This window comes from Pristiophorus japonicus, chromosome 8, assembly GCF_044704955.1.
Source record: "Pristiophorus japonicus isolate sPriJap1 chromosome 8, sPriJap1.hap1, whole genome shotgun sequence".
Taxonomy (NCBI): Eukaryota; Metazoa; Chordata; class Chondrichthyes; family Pristiophoridae; genus Pristiophorus; species Pristiophorus japonicus.
In genome coordinates this window covers 102,601,244-102,626,226 of record NC_091984.1, presented here as the reverse complement: position 1 = coordinate 102,626,226, position 24,983 = coordinate 102,601,244, and the positions used below count along the sequence as shown (strand labels likewise).

Genomic DNA, 24,983 nt, shown 5'->3' with positions numbered 1-24,983 from the left:
GTCATGCTCCACCTCACTGTCAACAAGCTCCCCGCTGGAGTGGAGTTAATCTACAGAATTAGTGGGAAGCTGTTTAACCTACACTGCCTCCAGGCCAGGTCCAAGTTCACCCCAACTTCTATCGTTGAACTGCAGTATGTGGACAACGCCTGCGTCTGCGCACACTCTGAGCTGTACTCCAGGATATAGTCGATGTATTCACCGATCCATATGAAAGAAATTAAACAAATACTTTGTGTCTGTCTTCACAGAAGAAGACACCAAAAAACCTCCCGGAAATAGTGAAGAACTGAGGGTCTAGCGAGAAGGAGGAACTGAAAGAAATCTGTATTAGTAAAGAAATAGTACTAGAGAAATTAATGGGACTGAAAGCCGATAAATCCCCTGGACCTGATGGCCTACACCCTAGGGTTTTGAAAAAAGTGGCTATAGAGATAGTCGATGCATTGGTTGTCATCTTATAAAATTCCAGAGATTCTAAAACAGTTCCCGCAGATTGGAAGGTAGCAAATGTAACCCTGCTATTTAAGAAAGGAGGGAGAGAGAAAATGGAGAACTACAGACCAGTTAGCCTGACATAGTAGGGAAAATGCTAGAATCTATAAATAAGGATGTGGTAACAGGGCACTTAGAAAATAATAACAGGATTGGGCAGAGTCAACATGGATTTATGAAAGGGGAATCATGTCTGACAAATCTGTTTTTTGAGTTTGTAACGAGCAGATTAGATAAGGGGGAACCAGTGGATGTGGTGTACTTGGATTTTCAGAAGGCATTCTATAAGGTGGCACACAAGAGGTTATTAAACAGAATTAGGGTTCATGAGATTGAAGATAACATACTAGCATAGATTGAGGATTGGTTAACGGACAGAAAACAAAGAGTAGGAATAAATGGGTCATTTTCGGGTTGGCAGACTATAACTAGTCGGGTACCGCAAGAATCAGTGCTTGGGCCAAAGCTATTCACAATTTAAAGCAATGATTTGGATGAGGGAATCAAATGTAATATATCCAAGTTTGCTGATGATACAAAGGTAGTGTCATGTATTCAACTGTCATTGTAACCCATGTATAAACTGACCTAAGTTGTACACCGTGAGAACACTAACCACTAGGTGGTGAACTTGTGGGAGACACTCCTAACCTGGACTTTCAGGTATAAAAGGGGAAGCTCCACCCACCTTCTTCACTTCAGTGCTGGCTAATAAAGGTTACTGGTCACAGAGTGACCTTCTCTCAAGTATGGGCCTCACGTGCATTTGTGCTGTATAGTAAGGACATATTATTGGCGACGAGAAACTGGGATTTAAACCATGCGAGCATGGCCACTAGCAGCACAGACGAGAGATACAGTGTTGGTGATGATTGGGACGATTTTATTGAGAGACTACAGCAAAGTTTTGTCACTAAGGAATGGCTGGGACCGGATTCGTCCAACAAACGCAGGGCTCATCTCCTGACGGTTTGTGGATCCAGGACGTACTCCCTGATGAAGGACCTTCTAGCGCCAGAGAAGCCGGTGGACAAGACTTTTGAAGAGCTCAGTAAGTTGATTGGGGAACACTTTAAACCGGCGAGCAGCATGCACATGGCGAGACACCGGTTTTACACGCACTGGCGGCGAGAAGGGCAAAGTGTTCCAGACTTCGTGGCAGACCTCCGGCGACTGGCGAGCCTATGTAAGTTCCCAGATGCATGCAGAGCGGAAATGCCGCGAGATTTTTTTATTGAGGGCATCGGGCATGCTGGGGTTTTCGGGAAACTGATTGAGACCAAAGACTTGACCCTGGAAACGGCGGCTTTGATGGCCCAGACATTTATCTCAGGGGAGGAAGAGACCAGAAAAATGTTTGACAAAAATCTTGGTTTAAATGCAGCAAATTGTTAACGTGGCACACAATTCTCCAGGCAGATAGGGGCAATCGGACATGCCTGAGCATGTAGTCGAACCCAAAGGGGGAATTCAACAGAGACAATGGCTAGTTGAACGGCGATTCATGCCATCGCAAGGGACAATGCAGCCAGTAATGGGGCCATCAACACCTGTCAATGGTGCATTTAAGGACAGTTACAGAGACAGTCAGAGACGATCGACTGGTAATGGATCTTTAGTTTCCAACAACGGCTCATGTTGGAGGTGTGGAGGCAAACACACAGCCAGAGCTTGCAGGTATCAGCAATATACCTGTAGAAATTGCAACGTCAGCAGCCACTTGGCGCGTATGTGCAGGAAGCCTGCAGTCAGGTTGATGTACGAGGAGGACGGGCCCGATGTAAGCCCTACGAGGCCAAATGGACACTGGGGGAAATCACTGAAAGCTGAAGTTCAGCGAGTTCATGTGGAGCACGTATACAGTTCATACACCAGGACTCCACCGATAATGATGAAAGTGCTCCTCAATGGCATCCCAGTATCAATGGAGCTAGGCACGGGGGCCAGCCAGTCCCTGATGAGTATCAAACAGTTCGACAAGTTGTGGGCGTCCAAGGCCAGGAGTCCAAAATTATTGCCGATTGACGCACAGCTACAGACATATACAAAGGAGATCATTCCGGTGCGAGGCAGCGCCACGGTAGTCGTGATCCACAAAGATTTGGAGAATAGGTTGCCACTCTGGATGTCCCGGAGGACGGTCCTGCACTACTGGGGAGCAGTTGGCTTGCTGTCATGAACTGGAAATGGGGTGATGTCAATGCAATTTCTTCTGTGGAGCGAATATCATGCTCACAGGTCCTGGACAAATTTGACTCACTATTTCAACCCGGCATTGGCACTTTCATGGGGACTAAGGTAGTGATTCACATAAATTCGGACGCCAGGCCAATACACCACAAGGCCAGAGCGGTGCCTTACGTGATGCGGGAAAAGATAGAAGGCGAATTGGATCGCCTGCTGAGGGAAGGCATCACCTGGCCAGTCGAATTCAGTGACTGGGCGATCCCAATTGTGTCAGTGCTCAAGGCGGATGGGTCGGTCAGGATATGTGGTAATTACAAGGCCACATCAGTCGGGTGTGTGTTGCAGCAAGTCAGTGCCAAGGGTCAGTTACAGCCGGTAGCTTATGCCTCCAGAAGTCTGTCCCAGGCAGAAAGGAGCTACGGGATGGTAGAAAAGGAAGCGCTTGCATGTGTATATACAGTAAAAAAAATGCACCAGTACCTGTTTGGCAGGAAATTTGAGCTGGAGGCAGATCACAAACCCCTAACGTCCCTTTTGGCCGACAGCAAGGTCATAAATGCAAATGCGTCGGCCCGCATACAGAGGTGGGCACTCAAGTGAACCGCCTATGACTATACAATTCGGCACAAACCGGGCACTGAAACTGCGCCGATGCATTCAGCAGGCTCCCACTAGCCACCACCGAGCGGGCAACCGAGCATGCTGCTGAGATGGTCATGGCTGTTGAAGCTTTCGAAAGCGAATGCTCACCTGTGACAGCCCGTCAGATCAAAGTCTGGACAAATAGAGACCCGCTACTGTCTTTAGTCAAGAAATGTGTCCTGAATGGGGACTGAGCAGCCACGTACGGGGCATGCCCTGAGGAATTTAAACCATTTCACAGGCGCAAGGATGAAGTCTTGATTCAGGCCGATTGCCTACTGTGGGGAAACCGAGTAGTCATGCCCCAGATGGGCAGAGAGGTGTTCATCCGAGAACTCCACAATGAGCACCCGGGCATTGTTATGATGAAGGCAATTGCCAGGTCACACGTTTGGTGGCCAGGGATAGATGCAGACCTGGAAATTTGTGTTCGCAGGTGCAACACGTGTGCTCAGCTGGGCAATGCGCCCAGGGAAGCCCCCCTTAGCCCCTGGTCCTGGCCCGCCAAGCCATGGTCACGCATCCATGTGGACTACGCGGTCCTTTCATGGGAAAAATGTTTTTGGTTGTAGTAGATGCCTACTCCAAATGGATCGAGTGTGACATTCTCATTTCAAGCACATCCTCTGCCACTGTAGAAAGTCTACAGGCAATGTTCGCTGCCTATGGTCTACCGGACGTCTTGGTCTGCGACAATGGCCCGTGTTTTACAAGCATTGAATTCCAGGACTTCATGGCAGGAAATGGTATCAACCATGTCAGAACGGCACCGTTCAAGCCGGCCTCAAACGGCCAGGCAGAATGAGCAGTGCAGATAATCAAACAGGGGATGCTCAGAATCCAAAGGGGTTCCCTACAAAGCCGCTTATCACGCCTCCTGTTGGCCAATAGATCCCGACCACACTCGCTCACAGGGGTTCCACCCGCAGAGCTGCTAATGAAAAGGACGCTCAAAACCAGGTTATCCCTCATACACTCCACCATGAAAGAAATTGTTGAGAGCAGGCGCAGGTCACAATGTGACTACCATGACGGGAATACGAGGGCGCGATGTATTTATGTCAATGACCCTGTCTTTGTCCTCAACTATGCTGCAGGGCCCAAATGGCTCACAGGCACTGTGATTGCTAAAGAGGGGAATAGGATTTTGGTAGTTAAACTTACCAATGGACAAATCTGCCGCAAACACGTGGATCAAACAAAAAGGAGGTTCAGCAACCCCATAGAAGAAGCAGAGGAAGAACATGATGTAGAGTTCACTCCAACACAGGTGACCGAACACCGGAACCAAGTGCAGGAGAGCCCAGTCACTGTGGGCAGTCCGGACAGGCCTGAGGCACCGCAAACAGCAGACACTCAAGCCAGCGCCCAACAACCGGAGCCCCAACTCAGGTGCTCTACGAGGGAGCGTAAACCACCAGAGACTTAACCTGTGATCCCAATAGGATTTTGGGGGGGAAGGTGATGTCATGTATTCAACTCTCATTGGAACCCATGTATAAACTGACCTAAGTTGTACACCGTGAGAACACTGACCACTAGGTGGTGAACTTGTGGGAGACACTCCGAACCTGGACTTGCAGGTATAAAAGGGGAAGCTCCACCCACCTTCTTCACTTCAGTGTTGGCTAATAAAGGTTATTGGTCACAGAGTGACCTTCTCTCAAGTATGGGCTTCGTGTGCATTTGTACTGTATAGTAAGGACATATTAGGTAGGTGGGAATGTAAGTTGTGAGGAGGATGCAAGGAAGCATCAAGGGGATATAGATAGGCTACGTGAGTGGGCAGGAACATGGCAATGGAATACAATGTGGAGAAATGTGAAGTTATCCACTCTGGTAGGAAAATAGAAAAGCAAAGTATTTTTTAAGGACCTAGTTATTTGTACTGTGTTTCTGGCTGATTAGCTCACCATTATCACGTGATCTGATTGGTCCCCTTGGAAGATAAGCCAGTCAGTTTAACGTTGTTGTTGCCACGTTTAACATTGTTGTTGCCAATTTAAGGGTATCTAAGGGTTAAGTCATGGCAGGAGAGCTCGGTCATGTGATATGCTCCTCCTGTACCATGTGGGAACTCAGGGACACTTCCAGTGTCCCTGACGACTACGTGTACGGGAAGTGTATCCGGCTCCAGCTCCTGATGGACCGCATTGCGGAATTGGAGCTTAGGGTGGATTCACTCTGGAGCATCCACGATGCTGAGAATGACGTGAGTAGCACGTGTAGCGACTTGGTCTTACTGCAGGTGAAGGGTCCACAGCCAGCTAGGGAATGGAAGACCAGCAGGAAGAGCAGTGCAAGGAAGGTAGTGCAGGGGTCCTCTGCGGTCATACCCCTGCAAAACAGATACACTGCTTTGAGTACTGTTGAGGGGGATGACTCATCAGGGGAGGGCAGCAGCAGCCAAGTTCATGGCACCGTGGCTGGCTCTGTTGCACAGGAGGGCAGGAAAAAGAGTGGGAGAGCGATAGTGATAGGGGATTCAATTGTAAGGGGAATAGATAGGCATTTCTGCGGCCGCAACCGAGACTCCAGGATGGTATGTTGCCTCCCTGGTGCAAGGGTCAAGGATGTCTCGGAGCGGGTGCAGGACATTCTAAAAAGGGAGGGAGAACAGCCAGTTGTCGTGGTGCACATTGGTACCAACGACATAGGTAAAAAAGGGATGAGGTCCTACGAGACGAATTTAAGGAGCTAGGAGCTAAATTAAAAAGTAGGACTTCAAAAGTAGTAATCTCGGGATTGCTACCAGTGCCACGTGCTAGTCAGAGTAGGAATCGCAGGATCGCGCAGATGAATACGTGGCTTGAGCAGTGGTGCAGCAGGGAGGGATTCAAATTCCTGGGGCATTGGAACAGGTTCTGGGGGAGGTGGGACCAGTACAAACCGGACGGTCTGCACCTAGGCAGGACCGGAACCAATGTCCTAGGTGGAGTGTTTGCTAGTGCTGTTGGGGAGGAGTTAAACTAATATGGCAGGGGGATGGGAACCAATGCATGGAGACGGAGGGAAACAAAAAGGAGACACAAGCAAAAGACAGAAAGGAGATGAGTAAAAGTGGAGGGCAGAGAAACCCAAGGCAAAAAACAAAAAGGGCCACTGAATATAAAGGGGCTGCAGGAGGGGTCAAAACTAAAAATCATGGTTTAAAAACTAGGATTAAAACACTCTACCTAAATGCACGCAGCATTCGAAATAAATTAAATGAGTTGACGGCACAAATCATTACAAATAGGTATGATTTGGTGGCCATTACAGAAACATGGTTGCAGGGTGGCCAAGACTGGGAATTAAACATACAGGGGTATCTGACGATTCGGAAAGATAGACAAGAAGGGAAAGGAGGGGTAGCTCTGTTAATAAAGAATGATATCAGGGCAGTTGTGAGAGACGATATTGGCTCTAATGAACAAAATGTTGAATCATTGTGGATGGAGATTAGAGATAGTAAGGGGAAAAAGTCACTGGTGGGCGTAGTTTACAGGCCCCCAAATAATAACTTCACCGTGGGGCGGGCAATAATCAAGGGAATAATGGAGGCATGTGAAAAAGGAACGGCAGTAGTCATGGGGGATGTTAACCTACATATCGATTGGTCAACTCAAATCGCACGGGGTAGCCTGGAGGAGGAATTCATAGAATGCATACAGGATTGTTTCTTAGAACAGTATGTAACAGAACCTACAAGGGGGCAAGCTATCTTAGATCTGGTCCTGTGTAATGAGACAGGAAAAATAAACGATCTCCTAGTAAAAGATCCTCTCGGAATGAGTGATCACAGTATGGTTGAATTTGTAATAGATTGAGGGTGAGGAAGTTGTGTCAGAAACGAGCGTACTATGCTTAAACAAAGGGGACTACAGTGGGATGAGGGCAGAGTTAGCTAAAGTAGACTGGAAACACAGACTAAACGGTGGCACAATTGAGGAACAGTGGAGGACTTTTAAGGAGCTCTTTCATAATGCGCAACAAAAATATATTCCAGTGAAAAAGAAAGGTGGTAAGAGAAGGGATAACCAGCCGTGGATAACCAAGGAAATAAAGGAGAGTATCAAATCAAAGACCAATGCGTATAAGGTGGCCAAGGTTAGTGGGAAACTAGATGATTGGGAAAATTTTAAACAACAGCAAAGAATGACTAAAAAAGCAATAAAGAAAAGAAAGATATATTTCGAAGGTAAACTTGCGCAAAACATAAAAACAGATACTAAAAGCTTTTAGATATATAAAACGGAAAAGAGTGACTAAAGTAAATGTTGGTCCCTTAGAAGATGAGAAGGGGGATTTAATAATGGGAAATGTGGAAATGGCTGAGACCTTAAACAATTATTTTGCTTCGGTCTTCACAGTGGAAGACACAAAAACCATGCCAAAAATTGTTGGTCACGGGAATGTGGGAAGGGAGGACCTTGAAACAATCACTATCACTAGGGGGGTAGTGCTGGACAGGCTAATGGGACTCAAGGTAGACAAGTCCCCTGGTCCTGATGAAATGCATCCCAGGGTATTAAAAGAGATGGCGGAAGTTATAGCAGATGCACTCGTTATAATCTACCAAAATTCTCTGGACTCTGGGGAGGTACCAGCGGATTGGAAAGCAGCTAATGTAATGCCATAAGGTTTGGCAGATGGAATACAATGTCAGAAAGTGTGAGGTCATCCACCTTGGGAAAAAAAACAGTAAAAGGGAATATTATTTGAATGGGGAGAAATTACAACATGCTGCGGTGCAGAGGGACCTGGGGGTCCTTGTGCATGAATCCCAAAAAGTTAGTTTGCAGGTAATCAGCTGTCCTCTACACAACCCGCTTTCCCACTAATCTTTGTGTCATCTGCAAATTTTGTTACACTACACTCTGTCCCCTCTTCCAGGTCATTTATGTATATTGTAAACAGTTGTGGTCCCAGCACCGATCTCTGTGGCACACCACTAACCACCGATTTCCAACCCCAAAAGGACCCATTTATCCCGACTCTCTGCTTTCTGTTCGCCAGCCAAATCTCTATCCATGCTAATACATTTCCTCTGACTCCGCGTACCTCTATCTTCTGCAGTAACCTTTTGTGTGGCACATTATCGAATGCCTTTTGGAAATCTAAATACACCACATCCATCGGTACACCTCTATCCACCATGCGAATGGAATGTTGGCCTTCATTGCGAGAGGGATGGAGTACAAAAGCAGGGAGGTCCTGCTGCAACTGTATAGGGTATTGGTAAGGCCGCACCTGGAGTACTGCGTGCAGTTTTTGTCACCTTACTTAAGGAAGGATATACTGGCTTTGGAGGGGGTACAGAGACGATTCACTCGGCTGATTCCGGAGATGAGGGGGTTACCTTATGATGATAGATAGAGTAGACTGGGTCTTTACTCGTTGGAGTTCAGAAGGATGAGCGGTTATCTTATAGAAACATTTAAAATCATGAAAGGGATAGACAAGATAGAGGCAGAGAGGTTGTTTCCACTGGTAGGGGAGACTAGAACTAGGGGGCATAGCCTCAAAATACGGGGGAGCCAATTTAAAACCGAGTTGAGAAGGAATTTCTTCTCCCAGAGGGTTGTGAATCTGTGGAATTCTCTGCCCAAGGAAGCAGTTGAGGCTAGCTCATTGAATGTATTCAAGTCACAGATAGATAGATTTTTAACCAATAAGGGAATTAAGGGTTACAGGGAGAGGGCGGGCAAGTGGAGCTGAGTCCACGGCCAGATCAGCCATGATCTTATTGAATGGCGGAGCAGGCTCAAGGGGTTAGATGGCCTACTCATGTTCTTATGTTCTTAGCCACACCCAGAACTTTCTCTGGAAGGTGTAATTGGAACCGCCCAGCCCACGTTCTGAGTGACTTTGCAAAGTGTAATTTGAGCCATTCTAACTTCAGAACTCCCCTGCAAGCAGTCAGAGAGAGAATAGAGCTCCACAAACCCAGCAAAAGCCTCCCAAATCCCTGACCCCAACCCAAGTGCATGCTTCCCCCAACCAAAGTTCCTGACACACTCCCAACCCAAGTTCATCCCTGCCCCAGCCCAAGTTCATGCCCCCCAGCCCAATTTCCTTATACCCCCAAACCCAAGTTCATGCCCTCCCACCCCAGCTCAAGTTCCTGACCTTACCCCACCCCCACCCCCCACCATAGATGGGGCATTGTGTGTGGTTCACAGATTGTTAACAGGTTTATTGGGTATGAAGTGAATAGTGACAGTGTCGTGACTTTCATACACTCCAACGATGTCCCTTGTCACACATGCACCGAGCTTTTCGTGAAATTGGGTGTGAGTGTAAAGGGGTTTGGGCAAACGTGATGCGTCTTCCCTGAGGTTCCCTCTCTCCCCTCCGATCACCCCTCCCGCTTCCCCATCTCTCTCCCTCCCCCCCATCTCTCTCTCTCCCCCGATCTCTCCCTCCCCATTTCTCTCCCGCCCCCTCCCCCTCCGTCCCTCTCTCCTCCCCCGCTGTCTCTCTCCACCACCCCGTGTCTCTCTCACCCCATGACTCTCTCTTCCCCCCATGTCTCATCTCTCTTTCCCACCCCTCGTGTCTCTCTTCCCACCCCCCGCGTATCTCTCTCTCTCCCCCCCCACCCCGTGTCTCTCTTCCTGCCACCCCCCCTCGTGTTTCTCTCACTCTCCCCCCCCGTATCTCTACCTCTCTCTCTCCCCCCACTTTCGGTTCTGGTTTCGGGTCCGAGGAGTCTGCGCATGCACAAGAGGCATCGAGGGCAGAGTTCAGAGGATGCAAGTGCAGAAAAAACACAGTGCAAATAGTCACACTAATTTTTTAAATGGTGAGATATTGAGAAATGTTGGTGTTCAGAGGGACCTGGTGTCCTTGTACACGAATCACTGAAAGTTAACATGCAGGTACAGCAAGCAATTAAGAGAGCAAATAATATGTTGACCTTTATTACCAGAGGATTTGAGTATAAGAGTAAAGGGGGCCGAAATTGCCCACCGCCTGAAACGAGGCTCACCTACCGGTTTTGTTGTATTCTGGCTGCCCCATGCATTGGAGTGTCCTAACTGTCGAAATTCAGCACTTTGGGGATTTTTTTTGAGCAGGGCAGAAGTGGTCTGTCTCAGTGTGGGGGCAGAAGTGGGGATGGAATGGCCATCACTAGTGGGGCGGACGTGGGGGCGGGGCAGAGTAGCTGATGCGGTCAGTCATCAGCACCGTGCTGATGACGTCATCGCGCTGGTGCGTCACAACGTCTCTCCCCTTCAGTTAAAGGGGAGGACTGCTGCGAACTCTGCAGATACTTTAGTGGCAAAGACTGGGCCACCAGGGAGGGTTTCGGCTGTGCTAGCAGCCTGGCACCCAATAGGGTGGTGGCCCGGCCGAACCCGCGGCTGTCTAAAAAGATGGCAGCCGCAGCAGTGTGCCCTCCCCTTTAAGGGCGGCCGAGCCACCATGCCACAGAGAGTGTAATGACAGCAAAAGCTGTGGTGGGCACCGATCAGCGGCTGGGCCGCTCCCGTGGGGCAATACCGGGAAAGGGGCAATTTCCCGAGGGGCAATTTCACGAGGAGGTCCCCACCAGTCAGTAAGGGGTCAGTGCATGCACGCCACAGCGGGGAAACAGGCGAAGTGGTCCCGGACACCATTCCAAAACTGAGGAAAGGCTATTTCCGCGGGGACTCAGCAGCCATTCTGCACCGCCCCATGGCCACCACATTCTGGCGGCCAGAGGCCTTATCGGAAGGATCAATTTTGGCCCCAAGATGTCTTACTGATTATATAGGGCCCTGGTGAGACCACACCTGGAGTAATGTGTACAGTTCTGGTCTCCTTACCGAAGAAGACTTGCCATCAAGGGAGTGTAACAAAGGTTCACCAGACTGATTCCTGGGAAGGGGGAATTGTCCTATGAGGAGAGATTGAGTAGATTAGGCCTATATTCTCTAGAGTTTAGAAGAATGAGAGGTGATCCCATTGAAACATAAACATTGACAGGGTAGATACATGGAGGATGTTTCCTGGCTGGGAAGTCTAGTACCAGGGGTCACAGTTTAAGAATAAGGGGTCAGACATTTAGGACCGAGATGAGGAGAAATTTCTTCACTCAGAGGGTTGCAAATCTTTGGAATTCTCTGCTCCAGAGGGCTGCGGAGACTCAGTCGTTGAGTGTATTCAAGTCAGCGATCGATAGATTTTTTGATATTAAAGGAATCAAGGGATATGATGATAGTGCAGGAAAGTGGGGTTGAGGTAGAAGATCAGCCATGATCTTATTGAATGGTGGAGCAGGTTCGGAGGGCCAAATGACCTAGTTCAGCGCCTATTTCTTATGTTCTTATATCTTTTATAAATAGTAAAAGGGTAGTCAGAAGAAGGGTGGGGCTGATTAAGGACCAAAAAGGCTATCTCAGAGGGCATGACTGAGGTACTAAATGAGTACTGCGCATTGCTCTTCACCAAAGAGGATGCTGCCAATGTCACAGTAAAGAAAATGGTAGTAGAAAAATTGAATAGGATAAAAATAGATAAAGAGGTAGTTAAAAGATTGGCAGCACTCAAGTAGAAATGTCACCCAGTCCGAATGTGATGCATCCTAGGTTGCTGAGGGTAGTAAGGGTGGAGATAGTGACAGCTCTGACCAGAATCTTCCAATCCTCCTTGAAAGATATGGGAACAGTGCCAAATGAAAGGAGGATTGTAAATGTTACACCCCTGTTCAAAAAGGCAACTAAAGGCCAGTCTAACGTCGGTGGTCGGAAAACTTTTAGAAATAATAATCCAAGACAAAATTAGATGTCTCATGGAAAAATATAGGTTAATAAATGACAGATTTGTTAAAGTCAAATCATGTTTGATTAGCTTGATTGAGTTGTTTGATGAAGTAACAGATTGGGTTGATGAAGGCGATGCGGTTGATGTGCATATGGACTTTCAAAAGGTGTTTGATAAAGTACCACATAATAGATTTGTTAGCAAAATTGAAGCCCTTGGGGTTAATGGGGCAGTGGCAGCATTGATATGAAATTGGCTTGGAGACAGAAAGCAGAGAGTAGTAGTAAACGGTTGTTTATTAGACTGGAGGGAAGTATACAATGTGTACTCCCGGGGTTGGTATTAGGACCAGTGCTCTTTTTGATATATTAATGACCTGGACTTAAGTATACAGGGCATCATTTCAAACTTTGCAGATAACATGAAACTCGTAAATGCAGTAAACAGTGAAAGGGTAGTAACATACTTCGGAACATAGACAAACTGGTGGAATGGGCAGACACATGGCAGATCCAGTTTAATGCAGAGGTGTGAAGTGGTGCATTTTGGGTGGAAGAATAAAGAGAGGCAATATAAACTAAATGGTACCATTTTGAAGGGGATACAAGAACAGAGAGACATGGAAATGTATGTACACAAATCTTTGAAAATGGCAGGACAAGTTGAGAAGGCTGATTTAAAAAAAAAATATCGGGATCTTTGGCTTTCTAAACTAAAGCTTAAGAGTACACAAGGAAGAATGCACAAGGAAGTTATGCTAAACCTTTATAAATCAATGGTTAGGTCCCAGCTGGAGTACTGTGGCCGATTCTGGCCACCACATTTTGGAAAGATGTCAAGGCCTTTGAAAGGATGCAGAGACAATTTACTAAAATGGCACCAGGAATACGAGACTTCAGTTATGTGGAGAGACGAGAGAAGCTGGGGTTATTCTTCTTAGAGCAGAGAAGTTTAAGGGGAGATTCAATCGACTTTGGATCAGTTCCTACGGACTGGAGGGTAGTTAATGTAACACCACTTTTTAAAAAAGGAGGGAGAGAGAAAACACGGAATTATAGACCGGTTAGCCTGACATCGGGGAAAATGTTGGAATCAATTATTAAAGATGAAATAGCAGTGCATTTGGAAAGCAGTGACAGGATCGGTCCAAGTCAGCATGGATTTATGAAAGGGAAATCATGCTTGACAAATCTTCTAGAATTTTTTGAGGATGTAACTAATAGAGTGGACAAGGGAGAACCAGTGGATGTGGTGTATTTGGACTTTCAAAAGGCTTTTGACAAGGTCTCACACAAGAGATTGGTGTGCAAAATTAAAGCACAAGGTATTGGGGGTAATGTATTGAAGTGGGTAGAGAACTGGTTGGCAGACAGGACGCAGAGAGTCGGGATAAACGGGTCCTTTTCAGAATGGCAGGCAGTGACTAGTGGGGTGCCGCGGGGCTTAGTGCTGGGACCCCAGCTATTTACAATATACATCAATGATTTAGATGAAGGAATTGAGTATAATATCTCCAAGTTTGCAGATGACACTAAGCTGGGTGGCAGTGTGAGCTGTGAGGTGGATGCTAAGAGGCTGCTAGGTGACTTGGACAGGTTAGGTGAGTGGGCAAATGCATGGCAGATGCAGTATAATGTGGATAAATGTGAGGTTATCCACTTTGGTGGCAAAAACATGAAGGCAGAATATTATCTGAATGGCGACAGATTAGGAAAAGGGGATTTGCGTATAGGAGCAGGGAGGTCTTACTGCAGTTGTACAGGGCCTTGGTGAGGCCTCACCTGGAATATTGTGTTGAGTTTTGGTCTCCTAATCTGAGGAAGGAAGTTCTTGCTATTGAGCGAGTGCAGCGAACGTTCACCAGATTGATCCCCAGGATGGCAGTACTGACATATGAGGAGAGATTGGATCGACTGGGCCTTTATTCACTGGAGTTTAGAAGAATGAGAGGAGATCTCATAGAAACATATAAAATTCTGACGGGACTGGACAGGCTAGATGTAGGAAGAATGTTCCTGATTTTGGGGAAGTCCAGAACCAGGGGTCACAGTCTAAGGATAAGGGGTAAGCCATTTAGGACTGAGATGAGGAGAAACTTCTTCACTCAGAGAATTGTAAACCTGTGGAATTCTCTACCGCAGAGAGTTGTTGATGCCAGTTCATTGGCTATATTCAAGAGGGAGTTAGATATGGCCCTTACGGCTAAAGGGATCAAGGGGTATGGAGAGAAAGCAGGAAAGGGGTACTGAGGTGAATGATCAGCCATGATCTTATTGAATGGTGGTGCAGGCTCGAAGGGCCGAATGGCCTATTCCTGCACCAATTTTCTGTGTTTCTATGTTTCTATAGAGTTATTCAAAATCTTGAAAGGTTTGATGGAGTAAATAAGTGGAAACTGTTTCCATTGGCAGAAGGGTCAGTAACCAGAGGACAGATTTAAACAACTGGCAAAAGAACCAGAGACGAGATGAGATTTTTTTATGCAGCGAGTTGCTGTGATCTAGAATGTACTGCCTGAAAGGGTTGCAATAGCCGATTCAATAACAACTGTCAAAAGGGAACTGGATAAATACTTGAAGAGGAAAGTTTTGCACGGCTATGGGGAAAGGGCAGGGGAATGGGACTCATTGGATAGCTTTTGCAAAGAGCCAGCACAGGCACGGTGGGCTGAATTACCTCCTTCTGTGCTGTATCATTCTATGGTGTAGGGGAACCAGTTCATGGAGAAGGGAAGTACAGCTGGATTTCATACTCAGGAAATTATTTTAAAAATGTGCGCAATATTAAATCCTAAATTGAAATGTTCCACCCATATTTTCCATATTTAGAAATTTAAATCATATTCCATCATTTGACTGAAAAAAGCAGCATAAATGAACCATTTTTATTTCTTTAGTGTCTTACCAGCATGGGGTTTGGATGGAATGCCCCAAGACTTCCTTGGACTGGTCTGAAGCTGCCTCTTGAGGCGCACATTCCGGCTGGCATAGGAGCTCCCTTGTACCCTGGCTGATTGATTGGAAAGCCCATGGAGAAGGGGTGATAACTGTACACACTACTGCAATATCCCGTATACAGCTTCGGCGGCAAGATGTTCCGGTAAAAGCCACCGCTCATAGCATTCCTCTCCGCCTGCTCTTTATTGCTGGTGGCAACTTCCTGGTATAAAGCAGGATGATCTAAAGGTGGAAAAAGCTCTCTCAACAAACCATCCAACACTAAACCACATTATTACAAGGCAAATAAACTAAACTGTAAATCTAAAAGGCAGGAAGTCCTGATGCCTCAGTGTACAGCATTGCACAGCAAGAGGCAAAATTAGCCAGATTCCTGCCTCATCCCTTCGCGGTGAGTTTGGCTGGGAGCTACATGAATGGCCATCGAAGGAAACAAAAGGAAGCTTGCCTGCGATGGTTGAAGCTCCCTGTCTGGGCTCACACATGAAGAATGACCACGTCAGTAGTATTGGAAGGCAGCCGTGCCCAGGTACAAGTGAAGGCTTAAAGTGAAGGGGGTGAAGAAAGATATGATTCAAGAAATCCTAGGCAATGCTTAATATTAACGCTGTAATAAAAGGCTCCATCATCCTTCTCCGTTCTCCGAGTTGCTTCTTAAATCCCTTCATAACTCCCCCCTCCCTAACTCAACCTCTCAGGGTTATAGGAGCATGCAAACCTTCCCACCACGTCAGGATGCAGTCCCTGGCAATAGCTCGAGGTTCACCCCTAAAGAATGCCTACTTGGGTGAAATACCATAGAGCACCCAGGAAGGAACCAACACCTTCAAGGAGGCTCAGGTTGTGTCATTGTGTCCCAGTGTTCGGCAAAACTTTCAATAAATATACAATGCGCCTTAATGTTTGCGACTTTGAGAATATAGTGCTGCCTGACACCAATACATATTAAATATTGATAATTTTTTCTGACCGTTATATTACTTTGGGGAAAGGACACAAATATTGCAATTTCGTGCTTGTGCAGAACCTTTTTTCAGAACTCCAGCCTTTTCTCTACCTAAGTGCGACAGTCCAGATTAGAATCGATAAAAACTTTGTTACAAGATAGCGGGAACCCCAATCGGTCTGGAACAAACTGTGCAGAGGCAACAGACCCTGCAGGGCTGAAACTAACCGCCTGAAACTCCCAGCCAGGAGTTTCATTAAACAGATTCAGTACTGGGAACATGTACTGCGGGATCACTCGCTGGGAGACGAAATAACCAAGGAGAACAGACTGTAATTAGCAACAATTACAAATAACTCTTACTGCTTGGAGATGAAAACAGCAAATACAGCTCTGTAATACATTCCGGGAAATGTGGAGAATGAAACGTTTATATCAGCTGATGTTTCAAAGGCAAGACCTCAAAATGAGTCCTTCGTGTATAGGAGGTTCGAAGCTTCTCCAGTAAGTTGGGACGGCTACTTGAAGGACTGTCTCAGACTTTAAAGAAAGGGATTTAAAAAATGTGTTCACACAAAGTCCAACCAGACTATGAACATTTAAACATAACAATCACACGGGCCTTTTAGATCACTATATCACCCGTTTCTACACGTACATTGTTACAACTTGTCAAGTCTAATTAGATTTTGATGGCTTCTATAAAAGTTAAAATAGTTCCCTTGGGGTATAAACAAATAAAATAACTATTCCTTTCGTTCCAACACGTGTTATTAGCTGCAGTCTTAATAACTGTTGTAAAAATGATCGTAACTGATTATAATTTGTATTCGTCTTTCTTACCGAAGGGGGCGGAGGTATGGACCATGTAGGCGGAGGGACTCTCCTTCCTCTCTCCGCCGCCCTGTCTAGCCTCCACACCCAGGGTGGGACCGCGCCTGTCCGATAGAGAGGCGTCTCCCTCCGGCTGGGGGTTGGTGGCCGGGGCCGGGGCTGGTGGTTGCTCCGGGGCAGGAGGCGGGCTGACGCTGGTACTGCTGCCATCTGCCCCGAGTGAGGGTCCGGCCAGCCCCAGCTCCTCCTCCCGCTGCTGCTGTTTGCGGAGCGCTTTCTGCGCTGCCATGATGCGCTGGCGCTCCGCGATCAGGTAGCACTTGGGGCACTGGCAACGCCGCCAGCTGCACGCCCCATGCCCCTTTAGCCGGACATCGAAGCCGTGGTTCCTGCAGCGAGAGCACTTGGGGGTCCGGGGAGACTTGACCCCCGCGCCGGCACCTCTCTCTGCTTTCGAGCTCCCAGGCATCCTCCTCCTTTCACAGCAAGGTTTGTGCTGGAGACAGGCGCCAAGCTGGCAAAAGACACAGAAACCCAGAGCTGCACCTGCCGGGAGAAAAAAGTAACAAATTGTATACATTTTGTGTTATTTATAACTTTCCCCAGATCGTCCCAATATTGATATAAGTCCTTAAACCCACAGGAACAACCCCTAACTCGCATGAGATCCTTCTAATCCCAGCTAATTCAATATATTATAAAAGATTAGGATTTCACAGAGAGCATTTTAGAGATAAAATCTGGGAATGCTGGAAATCTCAGCGGGCCAGGCAGCATCTGTGGAGAGAGAAACAGAGTTAACATTTCATCAGAGTATTTTAGCGAGCTGTCTAAATGGGAGAATTTGGAATGACAAATAGGGCAACCCCATGTTTTCAGCTGCATTTACAGCCGAACATGAGCCACCTTGGCAATTTACATGACTATCAGCCTTAAAAAGAAGGTGGTACTCGTCCAACCAGCCCCAGACAAGGATTATACTCCACCAACCCTCCCTATAGATGATTGTATGCTTCAAGCTGTGGACAGATTCACCTCCCCGGGTAGCACCCTGTCTAGAGAAGTCCATATCAAGACAGAAACCTTCGGCAGAATCACCAAAGCCAGCTTCGCTTTTGGCAAACTCCATGAGCACCTCTGGGACAAGACAAGCATCAGCCTGTAGACCAAGCTCAAAGTCTGCATGGTTGCTGCTGTAACTTGGACAACATATTCACGCCCGGAATCACTTTCACCTAAGCTGCCTGAGATGCCTATTGAAGATCAGATGGCAAGACAAGATCCCTCACACCGAACTTCTTAAAAAAGGTGACATACCCTGATCGATGCCCTGATCACAGAGCAGGGCTGCGATGGTCATTTCACGTGGTGCGAATCCTGAAGAAGATAGTTTATAGTCCATTGACAACTGGGAAGCAATTTCTGGTGGACAGCAAAGGAGATGAAAAGACATCCTAAACATAATTCTGAAACAGTGCCAAATAGACGTCTATAAATGGGAACAACTTGCTCACATTAACATAGAAACATAGAAACATAGAAAATAGGTGCAGGAGTAGGCCACTCGGCCCTTCTAGCCTGCACCGCCATTCAATGAGTTCATGGCTGAACATTCAACTTCAGTACCCCATTCCTGCTTTCTCGCCATACCCCTTGATCCCCCTAGCAGTAAGGACCTCATCTAACTCATTTTTGAATATATTTAGTGAATTGGCCTCAACAACTTTCTGTGGTAGAGAATTCCACAGGTTCACCACTCTCTGGGTGAAGAAGTTCCTCCGCATCTCGGTCCTAAATGGCTTACCCCTTATCCTTAGACTGTGACCCCTGGTTCTGGACTTCCCCAACATTGGGAACATTCTTCCTGCATCTAACCTGTCTAACCCCGTCAGAATTTTATATGTTTCTATGAGGTCCCCTCTCATTCTTCTGAACTCCAGTGAATACAAGCCCAGTTGATCCAGTCTTTCTTGATAGGTCAGTCCCGCCATCCCGGGAATCAGTCTGGTGAACCTTCGCTGCACTCCCTCAATAGCAAGAATGTCCTTCCTCAGGTTAGGAGACCAAAACTGTACACAATACTCCAGGTGTGGCCTCACCAATGCCCTGTACAACTGTAGCAACACCTCCCTGCCCCTGTACTCAAATCCCCTTGCTATGAAGGCCAACATGCCATTTGCTTTCTTAACCGCCTGCTGCACCTGCATGCCAACCTTCAATGACTGATGAAAAATCCATCCATGAAGGTACCTCCTACTGTGAGGCCCGTCTTTGCTGATGCTGAATGTAAACGCCAGCTGAGGAAGTAAGTCTCCTCTGAAAAATCCCCAACCTGGAGTATCTGGGATCCAGTGTTCAATCTGCGGACACTCTTTTCGAGCCAGAATAGGTTTCGGCGGTCACCAAAGGACTCACTGCAAAAAATGAGTTGATGATCCGGCTGTCTTCGATATTGAAGGATACACGAATAGCCTAAAACAAGTAATAATGTAAAGGTAGTCTAGAGCGAAATGGAGAGGCTCTCTTGAGGCTGGCAGATCCTTAACTTTGGATTTAGGGTGCTTTCATACTCCATCACTGGAGCTCATTTAGTGGTCCCGTTCACAGTGACACCTCTGAAACCTGATCTCAGGGGAGCTGAACCCTTCAGTGGTGACATTGGGACATTACGATACATTTCAGCAAACATTTCAGCTAATTTTATTTTGATTAAAACATTTTTGACTTTATTCCTATGAGAGATGAGTGACTGGTGATTTGTTCTTGATAATTTAATATATTTTTCTTGCTGGTCCAGCTAAGCTTTGCCCATTGGGGCCAAACTGCAGCAGTCCGAGTTTACACTGTGGTCTGAGATCTGCAGATTACGTCTGAAACTGGCTAGTGCTGGAATTGAACATTCGTGGGGCCCCCGGGCACCATGAACATTCAGGCCTGAATATTTATGTGCAGAGTTGGCACAGCACATGGTGCAAAACTGTCCGGGAAGGGTCCCATTTCGATAACAGATCCCACCCAATTTCAGTCCATTTAAATGAATGGGCGAAAAATCAAGCGGCTTCTCTTACAGGCATCAATCCTCCCCACCAGGTTTCCTGCGTGTGGGTGATCCAATACATCTAAGCCCAATAGCAGGAAATTCTGGCCTACAATTGATCTTAGTTGTGTTATTGCAGAACGTTTATTTTACAATTAGCATGTTTAGAATACTATGCAATATAGTAAATAAATTGCAACTCTTCCCGCTACCCCCATATTTTTACTTGTTACAAAGGCAAGTGAAAAGTATTAGTTTCGTAGAAATACTCGCTGCTGGAGACTACAGGGTGGGTTTTGCTGATCTCTTACCCTGCGGAACACCCAATTCCCTGGGCATAGAGGTCATGAAAAGGGACAGAGATCCATTCTTTCACGCCTTGTTGCATTGTCTCGGGCTCACCAGTACTTCCCTCAGGGATGGAGCATGGAGCTGGGCTGAGGCGGCTGCAAAGAGAGGTAAGAGAAGGCGTTGGTGGCCACCTACCTCATTTTAGTGGGACATTGACGGCTGGGACCTCCAACACATGGGCACCCGGTGAAATGTGGCGTATTGGCCTGTCCTTGGAACTCCACACAACAGAGGGTCTGTGCGGGTCCGGGGCAGGCTGAAGTGAGCCAGGTGAGTGGTTGTTTATACTTTGTCCGCTTCTCCCCCAGCATTTTTGGATGTAATCGAGAATTTTTTGATCTTATCAGAAGTCAGTAGGCCCTGATCTCGGAAGCCTGAGAGGCGTGCAGCTAATTTTATATTTCTGCCCCTTCAGCTAGTGGTAGGCCACAGTAAATTGCACACTCTGCGATGACAGAAGCCAAAGAAATCCTCCTGGTATGTGTTCACACTTTGTTAGTACCGCACATTTGCTGATGCTGTACCTTCTGTAACTCACTATAGTCTGCAGGCATTTCAAATATAGTGGTGCTCTTCATGATAAAAAAAATTGCCAGTAATGTAGAAGGATTCTGTCATGGTCACATTAAATCATGGTTCCTGACATCTGTGATTTAGGTTTTGTCAAGTTTGTTTTTTAATTGCACTTTTGGTTACAGTTGAAATACAATGAGTGCATTACTGAAATTGTTATAATAATTTTAGAACAGATTGATCATGATTTAATGGCCGTGCTTGGGCTTGCTATCAACATTATGGATTTGATAAATTGAATGGAGAGTAAATTTGTGGAGGAAGGGAGGAGGGTAAATCTGTGGAGATGGAAGGGGACGTGACCTTTGTAAGGTAAGTGCAGTAACCTTTGCAAACTGCAGCAAATGTCATGTGATCAAATGTCATGTGATGAAACCACCAGAAATACACCCGGCCAGCGAGCCTGTGTCAGGGGTGCCCCCAGAACATATACATTTTAGGTCGAGAGCTCCTTTGTAGGGTTGGGACACAGAGTGTGGGTTCAGGGAAATCTGCCTTTACAATTCCCAACGTGCTTTAATCTGCAAGGTGCCCCAAGCTAAAGTCCAGGTTCCTGCTATATAAGTAACCTTAATAGAATACTGGCAGTTTTGATGTTTTCTTGGTGAAGTTACTCTAGATTCCTTCCCAGCGTAAATATAAACACCGCTGTTGTAACTATGGATTATTTTTTCTTCAAGATGTCACAATCTGGCAGTACATGTGCTAGTTTTCTTTTTAAGGAAATAATTCTCTGAGTTTTGTTTATTTTGCTATGATAAAAATGAATGGAAACCTTAAATAAAAACAGTTTCATTTATATATCATAGCATCTCCTGTTGAAACAATCTATTTTTTATGCGGTGCAGCAACTGCTGTTATGTGGGCAAAATAATGAACCTCTCCACCTCACAAGACACAAAAGTCAGGAGAGAAATGAATCTCCATTTTATATCTTTGAGCCCCCAAATTGTGAGATTCCATTCCCCAGCGCACAAGGTCGTTCAGTAGGAGAACAGTTTCAAGATTCGTCTGCAAAGTTAGCACAATATTCACCTTTTCCCATTTAATTCTATTAATTATTGAGGATTTCCATTAATTTAATGATCAGTAAAACAAACATATGAACTCAAGCCATGATTCCAACGACCCTGCCTCCTGATCGGCTCTGGACTTGGCAGAAGGTGGCAATTCTGAACAGAGTAAATTCTGGCTGTGGATTCCATCCCATATTGCACAGTGAGATATAATACAGTACAACTTTGGGGCCCAATGTTAGATTAATCTGATCAGTACTCATTGGCTTCTTTCATCACTAGCGTTGATAGATTTTTAAAATGTTATTTATTCATTCACGAGATGTGGGCGATGTTGACAAGGTTAGCATTTATTGCCCATTCCTAATTGCCCTTGAGAAGGTGGTGGTGAGCCACGTTCTTGAACCGCTGCAGTCCGTTTGATGAAGATACTCCCACAGTGCTGTTAAGAAGGGAGTTCCAGGATTTTGATCCAGTGACGATGAAGGAACGGTAATACGTTTCCAAGTCAGGATGGTGTGTGACTTGGAGGGAAACTTGGAGGTGGTGGTGTTCCCATGCTCCTGCTGCCCTTGTCCTTCTAGGTGGTAGAGGTCACGTGTTTGGGAAGTGCTGTCAAAGAAACATTGGCAAGTTGCTGCAGTGCATCTTGTAGATGGTACACACTGCAACCACGGTACACCAGTGGTGCAGGGAGTGATTATTTAAGGTGGTGGATGGGGTGCTAATCAAGTGAGCTGCTTTGTCCTGGATGGTATTGAGCTTCTTGAGTGTTGCTGGAGCTGCACTCAACCAGGCAAGTGGAGAGTATTCCATCACACTCCTGACTTGTGCCTTGTAGATGGTGGAGACCAGGCACTGCTATATGGGCCTAGTTGCCTACGACGAGATGTTGGCCGCAGGCTCAGCGCTGAGTAGTACCCTTGATGGTAGGTGGTCCGGGGTTTGGTTGGGGCAGGCATTGGGAGGGTCTGTGGCCCACTGGGGTTCAGAGTGGGAGGTCACAGCCATGATGCTTAATGACCACACTTGATCAGCTCCACTGGGCAGGCCACATAGTTTGCATGCCAGACACAAGACTCCCAAAGCAAGCGCTCTACTCGGAACTCCTTCACGGCAAACAAGCCAAAGGAGGGCAGCGGAAACATTACAAGGACACCCTCAAAGCCTCCCTAATAAAGTGCAACATCCCCACTGACACCTGGGAGTCCCTGGCCAAAGACTGCCCTAAATGGAGGAAGTGCATCCGGGAGGGCGTTGAGCACCTCGAGTCTCGTCGTCAAGAGCATGCAGAAATCAAGCGCAGGCAGCGGAAAGAGTGTGCGTCAATCCAGTCCCACCCACCTCTTCCCTCGACGACTCTTTGTCCCACCTGTGACAGAGACTGTGGTTCGTGATTTGGACTGTACAGCCACTAAGAAATCATGCTAAGAGTGGAAGCAAGTCTTCCTCGAATCCGAGGGACTGCCTATGATGATGATGATGAGATGGTTGAAAGGTCTTGGGGAGTCAGGAGGTGTGACACTCGCCACAGAATACCCAGCCTCTGACCTGCTTTTGTTACCATAGTATTTATGTGGCTGGCCCAGTTAAGTTTCTGGTCAATGATGACCCCAAGATGGTGATGGTAGGAGATTTGACAATGATAATGCCATTGAATGCCAAGGGGAGGTGGTTTGACTGTCTCTTGCTGGAGATGCTCATTGCCTGGCACTTGTGTGACATGAATATTACTTGCCATTTATCAGCCCAAGTCTGGATATTGTTAGGGTCTTGCTGCATGCAGGCACAGACTGCTTCATTATCTGAGGAATTATGAATGGAACTGAATACTGTGCAATCATCAGTGAACATCCCCACTTCTGACCTTAAGATAGAAGGATGATCATTGTTGAAGCAGCTGAAGTTGGTTGAGTCGAGGACACTGTTCTAAGGAACTCCTGTAGCAATATTCCAGGGCTGAGATGCTTGGCCTCCACAATCATCTTCGTTTATGCTCGCTATGACTCCAGCCAGGGAGTTTTCCCCTGACACCCATTGATTTTGGTTTTACTAGGGTTCCTTAGTGCTACACTTTGTCAAATGTTGCCTTGATGTCAAGGCACAGTCATTCTCACCTCTGGAATTCAGCTCTTTTTCCATGTTTAGACCAAGGTTGTAATGAGGTCTGGAGCTAAGTGGTCCTGGCAGAACCCAAACTGTGCATCGCTGAGCAAGTTATTGGTGAGCAAATGCCACTTGCTAGCACTATCGATGATACCTTCCATCACTTTACTGAAGATTGAGAGTAGGCTGATGGGATGGACATTGGCTGGATAGGATTTGTCCTGCTTTTTGTGGACAGGATATACCTGGGCAAGTTTCCACTTTGTCGGGTAGATGCCAGTGTTGTAGCTGTACTGGAACAGCTTGGCTAGAGGCGCAGCTAGTTCTGGAGCACAGGTCTTCAGCACTACAGCCAGGATGTTGTCGGGACCCATAGCCTTTGCTGTATCCAGTGCGCTCAGCTGTTTCTTGATGTCACATGGAGTGAATTGAATTGGCTGAACACTGGCATCTGTGATGGCGTAGACCTCAGGTAGAGAGCGAGATGGATCATGAACTCGGCACTTCTGGCTGAAGATCGTTGCAAACATTTCAGCCTTGCCTTTTGCACTCACGTGCTGGGTCCCATCCTCATTGAGGATGGGGATGTTCATGGAGCCTCCTCCTCCCTTTAGTTGTTTAATTGTCCACCACCATTCATGACTGAATGTTGCAGGACTGCAGAGCTTTGATCTGGTCCATTGATTGTGGGATCACTTAGCTCTGTCTATAACATGCTACTTCCGCTGTTTAGCATGCATGTAGTCCTGTGTTGTAGCTTCACCAGGTTGGCACCTCATTTTCAGGTGCGCCTGGTGCTGCTCCTGGCATGCTCTTTTTCACTCATTGAACTAGGGTTGGTTTCCTGGCTTGATGCTAATTGTTGTAGAGAGTCGAAAGATATATATAGACTTAGGCATTAGGCACCTGCTGGATATTTAGAACTCACATAAGCTTAAATGGACACACACATAAAATGGCTGCCCAGGCATTATGGGAAATCAGGTAGTCAAACTGTGAACTGTTGAACGTTCACTGACCGAGCAATAACCCTGTGAGGCCCACTGTAGGAATGCCTGGGAAGACAGAGATAAGAAGGAAACCATCTCCTGTGAACAAGGTCATGAAAC

General features: G+C 46.7%; 1 protein-coding gene across 1 annotated transcript in view; it reads right to left on the bottom strand.

Moving 5' to 3' along the window:
- Positions 1-17,336, bottom strand: part of LOC139269146 (doublesex- and mab-3-related transcription factor 3-like) — an 80,435-nt gene extending 63,099 nt beyond the window's left edge. Inside the window, exons 1-2 of the mRNA XM_070888247.1 lie at positions 16,801-17,336; positions 14,959-15,233 (exon numbers count right to left, since the gene is read on the bottom strand). Of these exons, the coding sequence (XP_070744348.1) occupies positions 14,959-15,233; positions 16,801-17,260 (735 nt within the window). The 5' untranslated portion in view covers positions 17,261-17,336. The remainder of the gene's footprint in view (positions 1-14,958; positions 15,234-16,800) is intronic.
- Positions 17,337-24,983: the final 7,647 nt, after the last annotated feature.